We start from the raw sequence: 17,529 nt of genomic DNA on the forward strand, positions 1-17,529 counted from the left end.
CATTTACCAATTTCACTTCTCAGTAACCAAAGGACAACAAAACTAATGAGCATGAATGATTCTTTTCCAATCCCCAAAACCATCAATCAACTCCTAGTTCAATCGTCTTGAAATCAGCATGTGGGGACTTTTAAAATAATAGCATGAAGCAACACCATGCCGAAAGGACGTTCCGTACCTATGGCCTATCAAATGGAAACAAGACAAAATGCAATAATGTGGCCAACATATAAGAAATCAATAGATGCAGACGTTTGCCAGCTAATAAGGTTAGACCAATCAAATCAAGTCAAATAGCCCAATTTTGAAATATTTGATGAAATGAGATTTGGAGATTAGGTTGGAAGGATGGGCCAAAAAAATCATATAGAGGCTCTGAATCTTGAAGTATGTAGTTTGAAAAAGAGGCAAGAACCATGAAGGTAGCAGCATCCTGGAAGCACCTACATTCCTCTCAGATTTATATAATAGGACGTCACATTTAATATCCAAAAAATAATAAAAGCATATACATCTAGACAGATAGACTGACATAGAAAAATAGGAAACGGATAACACTACGGATAACAATGTCACATGTATATGATAAGCTACCTGCTTTCAGAACACTGTTTTGTGAATCACCAAATTAAGATGTAAAATTTGCTCACTACTGGAAATTAACCGGAATCAGGGATGGGAAGCAAAAAGAAACACTGTTTTGAGAATCAGCAGATTAAGATGTAAAATTTGCTCACTATTGGAAAGAAATACATGGAGTGCTACCCAGATTAACATGATACGAACCATTAAACTGTAAAAAAAATTCTGCAACTTCAGCAATAAATAAACCACGCTTTTTTCCATACTGCTCGTAAGGAATACATGTCACCAGATCAAGATATTACAAACATTTAAACTGCAGCATAAGTTCTGCAAATTTACCAATACATTATTTGACATAGGTAGAAATATTGACTGATTAAACTCCAGATGGGCTGCTTCTTTTTCTTTATTTTTGATGAAAAGGTCAAAAGAATTAAAAAAAAAAAAAAAACTCCAGATGGGTTTCTACATCAGAGAATAAATGGTAGAAGCTCCAAAGAAGCATAGTCTGCATGCTTTGTCAACCTAATTTATTGCAAGTGGTACACTTACATTTACACGAGTCTCAACTCTCAAGTGTAACACACTTTTCCCCCTCTAGATTGTAAATGATGTTATAAAATTATATTGTGTGGACAAATCATCATTTCCAAAAGAGAGATCCCCTGCAAAACTAATAAACATGATTTCAGAGCTTGGATTAATTCTGTGTCAACGCCTAGAGTTTGTTGGAAACTGACTACCGAAAATCAATTCTCGAATTAGCAGTTATGAGATGTTAATACATCAGACAACCATTGACATGTTCATTCAAGTCCACAGTTTGAACAGGATTAAACTTCAGACATATCCAGAGCGATATATAGAAGACAAAGCAAAGCGCGGGGAAGAATATGTTACAAGGAACAAAGGTGTGAACGGTTAAAACTTCAGATAAAACAAGCTGCGGTTTCCACTGATACAGAGATCACTATTTCCGGTTCTCATGTCCTCAACACATTTCAGGATCATATATGACAGACTACATAGGAGACGGTAACCGGCAACTCACTGGTAACTTGTTAGCAAAAGATGGTAAATAACAGGATAAGCAGAAAGCACTTAGAGCTCATTTGGCAGGAGGCCTTAGCTAAAATAGTCATAGTATTAGATGTGATATTATTTTATACCATGTTTGGTTGATATTTTGGGACATGTATAACTAATGCATGGATTATTTAATACACCAAAGGGTGTATTATCTTATCCCACCACCACCCAGGGATAACTTATCCATGGATAGCTTATCAGGGATAAAAAAACTAAAATGACAAAATTAGCCTTGTTTTGTTCCAACAAAACTATAAAGACCAAGCATTCAAGGGTATAATTGTAACAAATTATTTCTTAAGTTTTAAAAATAAATAAATATTCAAATGGTATCTTTTGTGTCCAATTTTAGTGTAATGAACCAAACACCCAACAAAAATAATCCCTGTATTACTAATCCATGTATTACTAATCCCTACATTACTAATCCCTGCGCTATTAATCCATGTATAACTTATCTTTGTACCAAACGACCCCAGAGTCTACAAGTTAATTTTGAAGATGTCTGGTTGAAGTCACAATGTCTTAATAGCATATAAAGAAACAAAGACTCGTCCATCTCTTTTGATTAAACTGACATGAAGAATCTCTTATGAATGTTTAATTCCACAAGGTTCATTTGGTAAATCCAAAAATGATTGAGTAAGCCAGGCTAAGTGTTCACACCCAAACAAAATTGTGGTGTGCCTGAATCGTGTTATGTGAAGTTCTTGCATTAGGTTAATTTCCAACTTTAGTTTCTTACTAATAGCCTGAGGGGCAGGAGTTGCAGTGAAGAAAAGAAGTTAATCCTACTGCTTAACATCTCAGATGCAATTGGTTACCAGAAAAAATGTACATCATTTTGTTTCGCAATTAGAAAAGAAACTCTTTTTCAGGGAATTCCTTAAAAACACAAAAGAGAATAAAAGAATCTATAGTTTAGTAAGATTTTAACATTCGAATCCAGTTCTCGTATCTGATTTTTTTCACAACCCTTAAGGAATTCCGCTGTGGCCTTTCTTATTTGAAAATTTCATGTTTCAGTAAAATAGGCCCTTGTGTGGCCTTCGCTTCATCAAAAGCTTAAGATCAATACAGTTGAAAGGCAATCAATTCTATAGGTCAATTTGGTGCATTATGTGCAAAAGAACAAGGACACTCTTTCTATGTGACATTATTCATTTGCAAGAAGGTAAGTCGTAGAGAAGGATTATCGCAAAGATTATTGGGGCTATTAGACAAATCTTCTCTGCTTCCACATTCAGATGATGAAATTTAACAGTAAAACTGTTAGTTAACATTCATGTTCTGGAAAGGATCTTTATCAAACAGAGAATTTTTATTATCAACTGTTAGTTAACGTTCCTGTGCTGGAAAAAGTTCTTATGAAAACTGAACTTTCCAACTTCTTATGCACAGCAACGTGATAATCTCCCCTTTTGCAGCCAACGCTCTAGTTATGCTATGCAGTAATATTTTATCAGGAGTAGTCCGAATTCTCAGCAATCAGTCACTTCTTCCTTACTTTTTTCCCAGGGGTTTGCACTCATGTCACTTGCAATTGACTTTCAGCGAGTAGATTTATAAGCGATGACTAAATCTATTAGCAAATGCTAGAATGTCTAAGAAAGTGCTAAGTGAGAACTCATCCAGACATTGAAGCAGACAAATTTTTTGCATAAGCTAAACTACACCGAATCAAAGGAAATAGATATAGTTCACCCCACTTGAAACATCATCTGTTTGCATTACATGATGCTTAAACTAATTAGAATATTCTTTCTGGGACTTGATCAAAAAGGTATTGGCAGGAAACTTCATCTGATTAACAATTTGGTTCTGTTTTGGTGTTGGGCAGGACAGCTGAGATTCAAGTCATGAGACACAATCAACCAACCAACCTACGCATGAAACTGCAAGTTCACCCAACTAATCTTAGCTTGAAAGGACACCAGCCAGCTGATAGGAGGAGAAATCTTCCACAGTACATTTTCAATGATGCCAAAATTTTGTAAGGGGACAAACATTAAATGCCACTAATACAATTAAGAAGATGCTATATAAGAAGTTAACATATTAAGATTTGTGTCTAAAGGACCTGGACTAATGCTTATAGCATGTGCAGATTAAAACTTGCATACCTTGAAATTAAGCAACACTCAAAAGAGATGAATATCATACCAAGTTTTCAAATGCTTCATTGTTGAGAAACCCATTGCATCAGTGTTCATAAGATCCCTCAAAGGAACTTAATGACTTTATAATGGATTCATACACCTTAATCCCCTCCAAGTAAACAGTATCCTTGAGGAACTGCCAGGAGAACAAATGATTGGCATCAGAGAAACAAATGACTATTGACTTGTCATAGAGAGAAGCAGTGACAAACCTCATTGTGGTCATGAAGTAAGATGGGGGTGTTCTTCATAGGGGAGAAACCAAAGGAGGGAATTCCCAGCCGTCTCATGAATCGAGCATCAGTAGTCGAAGCTAATATTTCAGGCTTGGAGAGTTTGCCACCAGCTCTAGTAACAGCTTCATTGAAAATGGACCACCAAGGGTTGGAATCGGAAGCAAGAGTCATCAGAGGACGTCCCTTGTTATCCCTTAGGAATCCCTTCTCAGTTATCTGCCACATTACAAGAAGCCTGAAATCAGAAGACCAAAAGTACACAAACAACAACAACATACCCAGTGTAATCCCACAAGTGGGGTCTGGGGAGGGTAGGATGTACGCAGACCTTGCCTCTACCTTTGTGGGGTAGGGAGGTTGTTCCCGATAGACCCTCGACTCTAAGAGAGGTTCTCGAAGCAGGGAAAATATGACAGCAAAATAGCAAGATACAAAGCAAATGAAACATCATATAGTAATACACATTAGGAGAATAAGAAACTACGCGATTACTAAATACTACTACTAATGAGGAGAGGAGATGAGGCTAGCCCCCTGCCTCTCCCACATAAAGAAGACCAAAAGTACACCTTATCCTATTTTTTGTGTTTAGTGAAACAAATAACATATTTAACCCAAATGTAAAGTTCTTTAAAATTGGTGATTTAAACATAAAAGTGGGAACGGGATAAAAAAAGCTTCATCTACCTAACAATGAGGCCAAGCATTACTTACATTAGAAATGATGTATCTACTTCAAATAAACTTATATACTCTCTACTTAGAGTTGTCCCCCCCAAAAAGTTTGTCTTGAATAAATAGAGTTGCAGCGGAATAATTACAGAGGATTCAAATTGAGGCATAGTTGATTGATGGACCGATTGATAAATAGAGAATATCGTGACTACTTCCCAAAAAGAGCTTTTCCATTACACTATCCGGCACTTTTGGATATCAATGATCAAAAAGTTTTAATGGAGCCCACCTTAAAGAGAGAATTTCCCGTCATTGAAGAGCTTCAGAAACACAAGAATCAGACAATTGTAGCTAAATGTGTACTCTTAAGCTCTTACTTTTCTCTAGATTTCCAGCCAAATTAATCCTAATTTGTGATTTCCAACGAAACCTTTCTTCTCGACTTCTCCGATCCTTCCTCTTCTCAAAACTCTCTCTTCCTAACACGTCTCCCCACAGCAGGTACACTTTACTTTATCATCTTGAGGTCCAGATTGATAGAACCCAAGATTTAAATTGATCACATAGTAGCAGTTATAACGACGTGAAAATTAGTGTAAAATCCGTTTTAGATGGAAAAGGAAAGTCTCTTCTTAGCTGGGGAAAAGTCATGAAATCATAGGTAAAAAGGGAGAGTCAGCCACGTGGTTTGAAAGGATGGGAAGAAGGAAATCTTCGTCAATAACATTAGAGTTGAAAGTAACCGAATTTTTTGGATCTGCAAAAGTATTGATGAAGACATCTGAAGAACCAGGGAGATCTACATCGGAGATGGAGAAACAGGAACAACTATATGCATATTACATCATCCCAAACCACAACAAATCTTGGGATTCAATAGAAACACTGCAGTAGAAGGGAGTAGGACAAGATTGATCATAATGATCAAACTCTGGTGGCAGGACATTTCAAATAAATTTACGAAACTCGAGGCGAAAGAATTTCTTCTCCAACTGTAACCTTCCCCCATTATTACTTCAAAATTAGTTCCTTGTAAGATTCATATTAATATTTAGGTAATCATATTACCTCTTCCTTTTTTCTCCCTCTTATCACTCCAAAAATTAGGCAGAGATAGCCACACTTAGGAGATGGTAGGAAACAGGTGTGTGAAAACTGTAGAACTTCCCCTTATAGAAGCGATCAAGCAATCCCTAAAATCAAGAAAGTACTTTCTAGCAAAGATGTAAGGTGGGCAGTTTGGTGAACTGGTGGCAGAAGGCTCCAATAAAACGTAGATAGAACAATAGGTACAATCAAATTGGAACATCTACGAGACAAGCGTTTCTCACTTCTGTTCAAGTTCGCACAGAAAACAGTTGAACGGCCTCAAGCTTCAGTTGGTTAGTGGTATCCAACCACCTCCTACCACACTTAGTAGCTGGTATGGCACTCCATCTCATCTCGTGTCAACACAGGTCATTCTGCTTCGCTGCACATACATCTTTTTCCTAATTTTTCCAAGTCACTGGACCATGCCAAGAATTCGCTGAAGAGTATGCTCAACAGATATACTGAGACAGGGGCCTTGAGTTGTGGTTTCCTGACTAAACCATACATAGTCGATTTTTTTTTTCTTTTTTCTTTTTCCATTTGATGGCTCTGCGCTTTGACTCTTCTGCTGCTTTTCCACTAGCTTCTGAATGACTTGCTTGAGTCTATGTTCGACTATTTGTCGTTGTTTCCTCTTCTCTAGTTCAATGGTAGGAGTTGCAGTTGGCAGCGTCGTCTTCTCTTACCTCTTGTTGACAACCCATTGGTCTTTCTTAACGTTGAAATGTGTGACCAACTCATCTAAAAGCTAACATGTGAGTGAGAGTGGAAATCTAGAGAGAACTAAGAATCAGCCAATTATAGCTAAATGTGTCCTCAACATAGCTTTAGACTCGATCATCTTCCTCAACAGTGGCGGATGCATCGTTTACAATACCGGTTAACCGGTGGGTTTGGCCCAAACCTTGTACTTGTCATAAAAAATACATGCAATACGTACAAATTATAAATTTAGAATTCAGTAACTCCTAAGGGCTAGAATCCAGAATCATGAACTTCAAATTCTGGAACTGTTGTTAAATCTTCTTATCAGTGACAAAGATAGAAAAGATTTGAGACTCGTTTATCGATGTTGCCTCCAATAGACACTTCTTCTCTCTGAGAGTCAGCTCTTTCTTAATGAGACTTAGGAGGAGTGATCAACTTTTTTTGCTTTTATTGTTTGGACTCCAGCCCTTGCCAACTGCAATGTTATTTCTATCAATAGATTTTCCTTCCAGACATGATTTCTTCCTGTCCACCAAGCTCCCGCGATTTCTTCTGGGGTGGTGTTTCCCTTCATTCTCAACTCCTTCTGACATGCTTCCCTCCTTTGAGAAGCTGACACATCTTGTTGAGTGTTGAAGATATGACTAAGTAAATAGAAGGGTTCTCTCTAATAACTTAAGTTTTTAGATTAGATGATTCACACTTTAATATGGCTTCAAAGCACGCAGAGCTTCTTGGTTTGAGTCTCACCGCCATCATTATCCAAAAAAAAAAAAAATCATGTGCTTGCCTTATGAAAGAATCAGACCCACATGTTAGTGGACATGTCAAGGATATAACTAAGTAACTAAATGTGTATTCTCTCTAACATCTTAAACTTTTAGATGAGATAGTCACACACTTTAACATGGTAGCAGAGCAGGCAGAAGTCATGGGATCGAGTTTTACTGCCACCTATTCTCAAAAAGAATCTTCACGTGCTTGCCTCCATGTAAAAGAAATAGGATCGCACGTGAGAGGGCGTGTTGAAGACATAATTAAGTAAATAAAAGTATGTTTTCCTAACAGTTTAAGATTGTCACATACTTCCACACTGAGATTTGGAAGCAGTATCAGTAATCCACCACACTGGCAGATAATGGAAAGAAAGAGTCAACATCAGTCACCATATCAGAGATGACATACACCTGTCAGATAGCACGAACATGTCATTGTTGACTGCTATCTAGATAGCATTATCAAAGATGACACAGTTGTTGTTAGTATGATTATAAGAGTTCAGTGATGCGACATAGGAGGTGGAGGTGGAAGCGAAAATCGATGCACAAGTCCTACCCAAGAAAGGTAGTTTCAAGTATGTTGGGTCCTTAAAAGAAGGAGATGGTGAGATTGATGATGATGTCACTCATCGTATTGGGGAAGGAGTGGGTGAAATGGAGGCTCGCATCCGGGTTACTGTGCGATAAGAATATGTCACTAAGGCTTAAAGGTAAATTCTACCGCGTGGTGGTTAGACCGACCTTGTTGTATGGGGCAAAGTGCTGGATAGGAGGGATATGATTAGGAACGAAGTTATACGGGGCGAGGTGGAAGTGGCCCCGTGGCGAACAAGATGATGGAATCGAGATTGAGATAGTTCAGGCATGTGAAGAGGAGGTGTGTTGATGCGCCAGTAAGGAGGTGTGAGAGATTGGCTATAACAGGAATTATGAGAGGTAGAGGTAGGCTGAAGAAGAACTGGGGGAAATGAATAGACAGGACATACCACAGCTTCAGCTTAATGAGGACATGACCCTAGATAGAAAAGTGTGGAGGTCAAGGATTAGGCTAGAAGGTTAGTAGGTAGCCAAGTGATCTCCTTATTAGTAGTATTAGTTAGTAATTCCGTAGTTTCTATTCTTCAAGGTGTATTAATATTTGTTGCCTCATTTGATTTCTTGGTATTTTATTGTCATATTTTTCTTGATACCATGCTTCACATCCCTGTCTTTTCTTTCGAGCCTAGGGTCATCGAAAACAACCTCTCTACCCCACAAAGGTAGGGGTAAGATCTGCATACATCCTACCCTTCCCGAACCCCACTTCTGAGATTACACTGGGTATGTTGTTGTTGCTGTTACTTGAAATACCGTTTGTTCTTCAATTCTTTGGTTGATGGAAGTTCTGTAGCTTTTTTCTTTCCTCAATATTCACCAACTCCTTATCTTTTGACAACTTGAGAGTGGGACAAGAATACGGTTTTACCAGGATGATTTCAATTGCATGAACCTATGCAGACCACTACTAGTCAGAAGGTTTAGGTTCGGTTGGTCCACATAAGCAACAATGAACACGAGATGAGGTCTTGAGGACCTTTTCCTCTTATGCTATGAGCATTTCTTTGAACCAAGTATGCATGTTGACAGTCGACCATGGAGATACTGACATACCGAAAAAGTATTTGTCTAAAGGAGGGAAGGAAGTGCTTATTAAGAGTACTCTCTCAACTATCCCCACTTAATAAATGTCACTGTTTCTTGCTCCAACTTTGGTTATGGAAAAGTTGCAAAGGATTCAAAGAAATTTTCTTAGGATGCGGCGGATGGGACAAAGAAGTTCCACTTGGTGTGTTGGGAGATACATCTCCTAAAAAATGGGGAGGCCTTGGGATTAAAGACTTGAAAGCCTTTAATAAAGCTCTTTTGGGTAAATGGTTGTGGAGGTTCGGCGCGGAGACACAAGCTCCGTGAAGGGGGGTTTTAAAGGAAAAATATGGGATTATGGAAGGAGGGTGGAGAACTAGAGATATCACTTTTCCTTTTGGGTGTGGCCTATGGAGGGAGGAATATTTTGGAGGGATGGGATGATTTCTGGGGGAACACCTCATTCAAGGTCGGATACGGGAAGAGAATAGATTTTTGGGGACATAGATGGTGTAGGGATGTGATTTTGAAAGATGAATTCCATAGTTTGTACAGAATTTCTTGCCAAAGAGTTGACAATTCAACAAATTAGGGGGATACAAGGTGGAGAGAGCTTTTGGGACTTAAGATTCAGGAAGGATTTTAGTGAGTGGGAAGTAGTTGAGTTCCAAAGATTGTTACTTCATAGCCAAGTCAATCCGAGTATTAATCCTAAAGCATGGTGGTGGAAATTGGGGAATAATGTTGTGTTCTCTGTGAAGACCTTCTATGAGAAGCTTTTGGTTAGGGTGGCGCAACTGTTTCCATGTAATGCAATATGGATTCCAAAAGTTCCAAGAAGTGTGTTTTTTTACTTGGTTAGACGCTAGAGGTGCGATTTTGACAGCAGAAAATCTGAGCAAGCGAAAGGTTGTATGCATCAGTTGGTGCTACATGTGCAAGGAGACGGGCGATGACATGAATCTTCTTTTACATTATGGATTGACGATGAGGTTATGGTGGGGTATGTTTAGGTGGTTTGATACTCCTTGGGTGATGCCAAATACTGTGAAGGAGTTCACGGTCAGTAGGAAGAGCGGGAGGAGGAGAAGAAGATGAAGGGCATGCAAAGTTGTTCCACTTGCGTTAATGTGGATTGTTTGGAAAGAGAGAAATAGGAGAGCTTTTGAAGGAGTAGAGACGAGCTTTACCCAGTTGAGGAGTAGTCTTCATTCCCTTATTGCTTTTTGGTGCACCCAGAAAGTCCCTTGTTGTATAGACGATTGGGTGGATTTTGTAGAGAATCATATGTTTTTGTAGATGCTTTACCTTTTGGTATACCACTTGTATACGGCCGATTTTGGCCTTGTTTATGAATGAAATACTTTTACCTGATCAAAAAAAATAAAAAAATACTGACATACCGAGAGTCTGACCATTGAACATTGCATCTAGTGCACATCTTCTAAAATCTCTTCGTGCAAGCAACAATGGATTCATCAATCTGCTGTTTCAAGTTGACGAGGTCAGCGATATACAACTTTTGGCTGTAGCCTATAAAATCGGTCATGGAACATTCGTTCCATGTCAGCCCATTTTGAACTGAATTGGCAGGCAGCGATAAGTCTTAGGCAAAAGATGGTCTTTATTGGCAACAAGGGAAAGAGCTGAAGCTTATGCCATTCTTTATGCACAACCTCTCCAAATTCTGTAGTAAACGTGTTAATGCGCTCTAGGGTAGATTAGGCATCCTCTCAAAATATGACATAGAAACCTATTGGAAGAGGCACATCTGACGATCAAGTCAGGACAGGTACAGATTCGTCTATTTTCATTAGAAAAAAGGCGGGGGTACAGACTTGTCTATTGGCTTGAAGTTAATGCCAAAGTACTGCCTCATTATTTCGGTCAGTGCACTCAAGATGATTGTGGAATTGATGGCTTGTCTGGTCAGAAGCAGAGTTCCAGATAGAAGTCACTACAGGCTGGGTTGGTCTTGGTTATCATTCGCTTGCCGGGCTAGCGTGGTCGGACGTATTGTTGATTTGGACTAACAAAAGGATTTGCAGCAAAAGGTGGGTGTGCGCCCCATGTCTACTTCTGCTAAATGATTTTCCAGCACAAGCTCACTCCCAGATATGGATGGTGTTGGATGACCGGTGGGACCCAATACTCCTCGAAGCTTTACTTCTTTAGGACCTGATTTCACTCGGTTCATGAACTTGAAGTTGGGCAAGAACCTGAGAAAAAGACTTTAACTCATAGTTCTCCCAACTCAGACAGATAAAACTGTAAGATTCAACCACACTGACATCAGTTCCTTCAGTTGAATCAACACATCTTGGCTTCTTGATGAATGACTTTTTGATTCACCTCCTACTATAATAACCACAGAACCCAACTCAGACAGATAAAACTGTAAGATACAGCCACACTGGCATCAGTTCCTTCAGTTGAATCAACACATCTTGGCTTCTTGATGAATGACTTTTTGATTTCACCTCCTACTATAATAACCACGTCATTCATACAGGAGTAAATCAATATGGGTATTAATGACATATGCACCAGTTCCCCCAACATACTGGTAAAGTAGAAATCCACTTTGCTCGAGAGTAGGAGCTCAAGGTGACAAGACAACAAGAAAAACACTCTTTGGCGAACCTCAGTTACCAGCCTGTCCAAGACCAGCCAAAGCCGCAGTTCAGCATGAGTTCTCCTTACAGCACGGAAAACTTCAATGCCGGGGAGAGAGGCAGATTCCATCAAATCTCGTGGCTTAGATGGCAAATTAAGCATGGCCAGCTCCTACTGACTATGCTTTTTATCCGGGGATGATCACACAAAGCCACAATCTAATCTTCAGTACAAGCAAGCCAACATGGCTAAGAGACTATTATTTCAACAAGTAATTTTTCACTTACCTGTAACCTTTTCTTTTTAAATAAATCCACAAGTCACAGGTTAGTGAATTCCACACCAGAAAACTATTTTCTGCTATTACCAACCTACTTTAAACAGTGATCCAAATATTTCAGTATACTGTTGATATACCTCAAAATTCTCAGAACAGTTCCGGAAAGCTAATAAAGTGCACCATCATTCCTTTAATCTAAAGGCATTTGAACTATGCCTGGAAACAATTGATATAACTTCCAAATCTCAAATATGCTATGTGTTACAAGAAAGATTAGAAAGAGATTTTACAATGAATCTTCAGAATAATCATACAGAAATAGTGGAAAAATAAGCAAAGGTCTGGAAAATAACAACAATAAGCATAGCAAAAAGCAACTATTCACCTCATATGTCATGTTCCTCCAAGTTGGTGCCCATTGCTCTTCAATTATCTTCCTCATAAGTTGTGGGTCAGTTGTTGGTGGCATCCTAATATCAAATCCTGCCTCAGCCTCAGAGGGTTGCATGTTCATCACAAATCCCTATGCAACCAAATCATGAGCCTCCATAAATCATAGGTCACAACCGTATATTACAACAAAATAACCCGATACCCATAAGCCAATGTTATCTAATACATAGAAAGCAGTTAATTAAACAGGAACAAGTTCATAATTTGTTACATAACCTCAGATGTTATTCCCTATTGGTAGGTTTTTTTTTATCATACATCAATATACTTTAAGAACCTTGGGGCAAAACACTAACTTTTTAAGCTAAAGAGAATTTGAAAGACTTATCAGTAAGAAAGTATTATTGGCATCACATATTTCTCAAGTTGAATACGAAAGAGAAACGATAATAATTCTGATAAGCACAACCATAGACTACACGGAGATAAGCTCAATGCATCATAAGCCAATGTTACCTAAAACATAGAAAGCCGTTAATTAAACAGGATCAAGTTCGCGACTCGTAACCCTAACCTTAAAAGTTATTCCCCATTGGTAGGTTTCTTTTGATCATACATCAACATACTTTAAGAACCTTGGGGAAATGCGCTAATACCATTTCAAGCTAAAGGGAATTCGAAATACTAATCAGTAAGAAAGTATTATTGACATCACATATTTCTTAAGTTGAATGGGAAAGAGAAACAATACTAATTCGGATGACTAACTTTAGCATTCCGAATTGCTAATTTATCAACTAGTGCTCGAAAAAACATACTAGATATCAAAAGATAAAGCTAAATCGAGAATTCAAAACTCACAGTTGGGGAAGGAGTTCCGGCCTTGAGAAACACTGGGTTGACTGAAACGACCTCAGAATTAGCAGCCAATCCAGCCTTGACTATATCAAACTTAGACTCCCTAAACTTAGTAACAACCTCAATACTCTTCATCAAGTTCTCCATAGCAGTATTATCATACAATTTAGAACCATGTCCAGGGGTTCCAACAGCCTTAATCACCATATGCCAAGGTGTCCTATCAGCATAAAACACTCTAAACTCATCATTAGTCGAAGCCTGTCCTTCATCCATCACAAACCCAACATTTAACTCTTCAAATTCTTTACGCTCCACAAACTTCCCCATCCCATCAAACCCACCAACCTCCTCCTCAGGGATATACAAAATATGAACATTTCTCAACGGCACAAAATTCGGATCACTGCTTTGAATCACTTTGATTGCCTCCAAATACTGCATACCTGTTGGAAAAAGTTAATCCAAAGTTGTAGGAAATCAAAATTCATTAGCATTTGATATTTTAATTCATGTCAAGTTAGAATTTATAGTTAAATTTATATAGGGATAGGTTTTCCTGTTTTGAGTTAAAGTAAGTTTCGTACTACTCCCGTCTATCCGAATTTATGTGTCACGGTTTGGATTTCGAGAGTCAAATTGTTTTATTTTGACCGTGAATTCGAACATTAAACCCATACGTTTTTTGAAATAAATTTACATATTTGAAAACTACATAAAAATACAATAAGCCACAATAATTGACAATTCATAATATTCAAAGGATATTAAAAAATTACGGTCAAACAAAAACCAATTTGAATCTCGAAATTCGAAAAGTGCTACATAAATTCGGACGGAGGGCGTATTATAAATAGGGATGCTGCTAGCTATTTTCATGATTGTGGAGAGTGGAGAATTGCAGAGAGCATTCAAAGAATCATGAATCTATAAATAAAATACTCCCTCAGTTTCAATTTCATTGTTTGGTTTTGACTTGGCACGGAGTTTAAAAATGTAAAGAAAGACTTTTTAATCTAGAGCCTGTTTGGATGGGCTTTAAAAAAGCGACTTATAAGCTGAAAACAGCTTATAAGCTGCTTTAGATAAGCTAAGCTAAACGGGCCCGATTACTTTTTTGGGCTTATTTTAAGCACAAAATGGTTTTAAGCTGGCCAGCCAAACACTCAAAAAAACTGAAAACAGCTTATAAGCAACTTATAAGCCAATCCAAACGGGCTCCTAGTGTGTTTGTTAACTAGAGATAAGTAGAATATACTAAAATATCCTTTAATCTCGGCATCTTAAACATGTCATGTAGAAAGTTAGAGTTAAAGAGTTGCCAAAAAGGAAAAGATTATAATTCGAACACCCCACGTTTTACTGGGAAGGACTGATTTTCTAAGGCAAATTACATAGTCATATCCACAATAAAAGAAATGGTGAGACTCCCTTTCTTTTGATATCCCCAATCTTGTTGAAGAGAACATGAGAGGCTTAAAATAAAAGTGTTCGCAACACATCTGAAAGTGTACTAATTAAGCTGACCATTAATGCCTAGTTAAAACACTAGGAATGATTTTTTTTTTTTATACGGAATAAAAAGGAAAGTAAGACAAACAAATTGAAACGGAATGAGTATTTTGGTTCAATTACCAATACACTTATCATCCTGGGCGCCACGTGCGAAGATTCTTCCATCAGAATCCCTGTGAGCGGAAAAGGGTGGGTAGGTCCATTTATCAGGCTCAGCGGGTACTGAGTCAAGATGGGAGTTGAAGAGAATGGAAGGAAGTGAAGGGTTGGAACCAGGCCAGGTTAATAACAGGAGAGGTATAGTAGGGGTGAGGTGAATGATTTTGGAGTGGAGATTTGGGATGGTGTTAGCGAATTGTGTGAGGTAGTCGATGGGGGTAGTGTAGTTTGGGTTAGGATGAGCAGTGTTGATACTGAGGTAATTTTGGAAACGGGAAATGGGTGTGTCTGATTCGGAGGTGGAGATGGTGGAGAGTGAGAGGAGGAGCAGGAGGAACAAGATTTGGAGGCGATCCAACATGGTGAAAAGTATATGCTGGGAGTGTTGACGGTTGGAGTGTTTCACTATTAGAGTCGGTTATTATTTGAACCAAAATGAAAGAATTAACTTGTATTTACCTTCCGCTGAGCAATAGATTTTGAAGCTGAATCTTGAAACTTAAAAAAATTAAGTTTTTCTAAGGTGTGAATTTTAGAATTTGAAGTTGTGTTTGGATATATATTTTATTTGAAAAAAATTAAAATTTTATGAGTGAAATTGAAATTTCTTCTAAAAATTTATCTAAATCACTTCAAACAGATATTTAAAGATAAATTTTTAAAATCTGATGCAAAATCTATTATCAAACTAGCTTAGACTCACACACACAAAATACTCGAACCCCATTTTCTTTGAGAAAATACTAGTACTCCCTCTTACCCATCCCAATTTATATATCACTATTAGACTGGGCATTTTTTTCCCGAAATTTGTTTAATCTACATCTACTAGTTGATCATGAAAGCCTCGTAAAATTCGTCTATGTTGTGATGTTGTCGTATAGTTTCATTCTGCGTGCCATCATTCCTATTTTTTGCTTTTTTTTTTGGTATGCTGCTCTACCAGCAAGGAGCAAAAGAACCAAGTTTCTGTGGTAGTGTCAGAATTTGCACTTATTTGTATCTATTTAGTGATCAGCCCGCTAGTTTCTTTGATCACACTCGGTCTTTCTTTTCTATTTTCTTCCCATAGTTCGACCTATACAAAAAATTCTAGGCCTACAAATATGACTTTGATCCTTCTGGTGATGTCAGAAGTCGTTTCGATATAAAATCTTATCTTGTTTTCATTTTATTTGTTATTCCTGATTCGAAAATAACCTTTTCTTTTCCTTAATTGGGAAGTACCTCCCAACAAGATTGATTCATTTGGATCGCGATCCATAATGACCTTTCTATTGATTTCGATGATTGGATCTCTCTATGAATGAAAACAACATGCTTCAAATCAAAAGAGAATAGGCTGCACTAATGGATTATATGTTATTGTTGTCATTTTAAACAAGACTTAAACATTTGTTCGACTATAAATCATCTAATCAAAGGTAAATTAAAAATTCTTGTTGTAATTTCTAGAATTTGATTAAAAAAATTCCCCATATTTCTAATTAAATCTTTTTGCACATTGTGTTGACATTGGCCCAATTAATTTAAGACCCACAGATTCAGTCCGGGTTCAAAGCCCAACTGGTGGATAAGTTATAGTTTTATGTTTGCAACTTAGTCCTTGTACATTTAGTTTTGTAACACATATATATAGATATAGAATGTTCTAGAGAGATAAGGTACATTTCATTTTCTTATTTTTCACTCAGATGAATAAAGCTTCTCTCCCTTCTCTCTCATACGAAACCTAGGGTTTCATTGTATATTTTCACATTCTAAATGTGACATGGTATCAAAGCGGGTCATCGAGATCCTCTCGAACATCTCTTTCGATTGATAGTACCCTCCGTAGTTTTTTTCGAGTTTTTTTCTCTCTCTCAAGATATGCTTTACACCGTTTGGTTTGGTCACATTACGATTCATTCAAGATCTGTGATTGTTTAATCGATTAGCTACGGTCTAAGTTCGAAGAAATCTAGAGAAAAGACGAAGATCTAGAGTTTTCGATCTATAAGAAGACCTAGGGTTTCGATCGGGTTGTTTGATTCTGGTTTCAATCGGGTCGCGTGATTTTTGAAGCGGGCGAGCAGCTGCTAAGTTCGATTATTGTTGTTTCAAGGCCTTGCTTATTCAGGTTGCGAAGAAGGGTGGTAACAATTTCAATTTCTCACTTTTAGGGTATTTCTCATTTTTTTAGGGTTTGTTTCGCCTTAGGACTGATTCTAGTCATCAAATTTGTTTCATTCCCCGTTGAAAATTGTTAGAATCGTAACCCTTATTCATCTGTATATCGCAATATTTGTTACTCGATAACTAATAGGGTCAAACACTGAGAACAATCATACCACTAGTACTAAAGGATTTGAGGAATTTAGTATATCAACGAATCACCCATTTTATGTGCATCCTTCAGACAGCCCTAGTAATTATTTAGTTTCACCTAAGTTTGATGGTATTGGGTTTGTAATTTGGCGTAAGAACATGTTGACTGCTCTATCCACTAAGAACAAATTTGGGATCATAAGTAGCAAAGTTGCTACTCCATCATTTGACATGTACTCCTTCTGGGAAAGGTGTAATGACAGGATAATTGCGTGGATTACAAACTCACTTTCTACAGAAATTGCTACTAGTGTAATGTGTTTTGACACTGCCAAAGATAGTTGGGCTGACATAAATGAGAGGTTTGGTTCTTCAAATGGATCAAAGTACCTTCAGATTCAAAGGGAGATTAGTGCCACCTCCCAGGGGCATTCTAGTGTTGCATCCTATTTTAC

At 37.8% G+C, this 17,529-nt stretch overlaps 2 protein-coding genes across 5 annotated transcripts; one reads left to right on the top strand and one right to left on the bottom strand.

Annotated features, from left to right (window-relative positions):
• Positions 1–822: 822 nt before the first annotated feature.
• LOC132627020 (uncharacterized) lies at positions 823–15,194 on the bottom strand. Of its 4 annotated transcripts, none has more exons than XM_060342069.1 (6): positions 14,729–15,194; positions 13,097–13,539; positions 12,228–12,365; positions 4,046–4,285; positions 3,838–3,969; positions 823–1,250 (listed from the first exon to the last, which is right to left on the bottom strand). In XM_060342069.1, exons 1-5 carry the CDS (start codon positions 15,126–15,128, stop codon positions 3,877–3,879), a joined length of 1,314 nt encoding a protein of 437 aa, XP_060198052.1. In that variant the 5' UTR covers positions 15,129–15,194; the 3' UTR covers positions 823–1,250; positions 3,838–3,876. The 4 variants fall into 4 exon arrangements, with proteins under 4 accessions (XP_060198052.1, XP_060198053.1, XP_060198054.1 ...); XM_060342070.1 differs by having other exon boundaries at positions 823–1,258; XM_060342071.1 differs by having other exon boundaries at positions 1,184–3,569.
• A 411-nt stretch (positions 15,195–15,605) lies between these two features.
• On the top strand, positions 15,606–16,158 carry LOC132628841 (NADH-ubiquinone oxidoreductase chain 3). Its single transcript, XM_060344604.1, is given in 4 exon segments — positions 15,606–15,616; positions 15,714–15,847; positions 15,850–15,980; positions 15,982–16,158. Coding segments are annotated over 4 exon segments (453 nt in total).
• The last annotated feature ends 1,371 nt before the right edge of the window (positions 16,159–17,529 follow it).

The sequence above is a fragment of the Lycium barbarum genome, chromosome 2, assembly GCF_019175385.1.
Source record: "Lycium barbarum isolate Lr01 chromosome 2, ASM1917538v2, whole genome shotgun sequence".
Taxonomy (NCBI): domain Eukaryota; kingdom Viridiplantae; phylum Streptophyta; class Magnoliopsida; order Solanales; family Solanaceae; genus Lycium; species Lycium barbarum.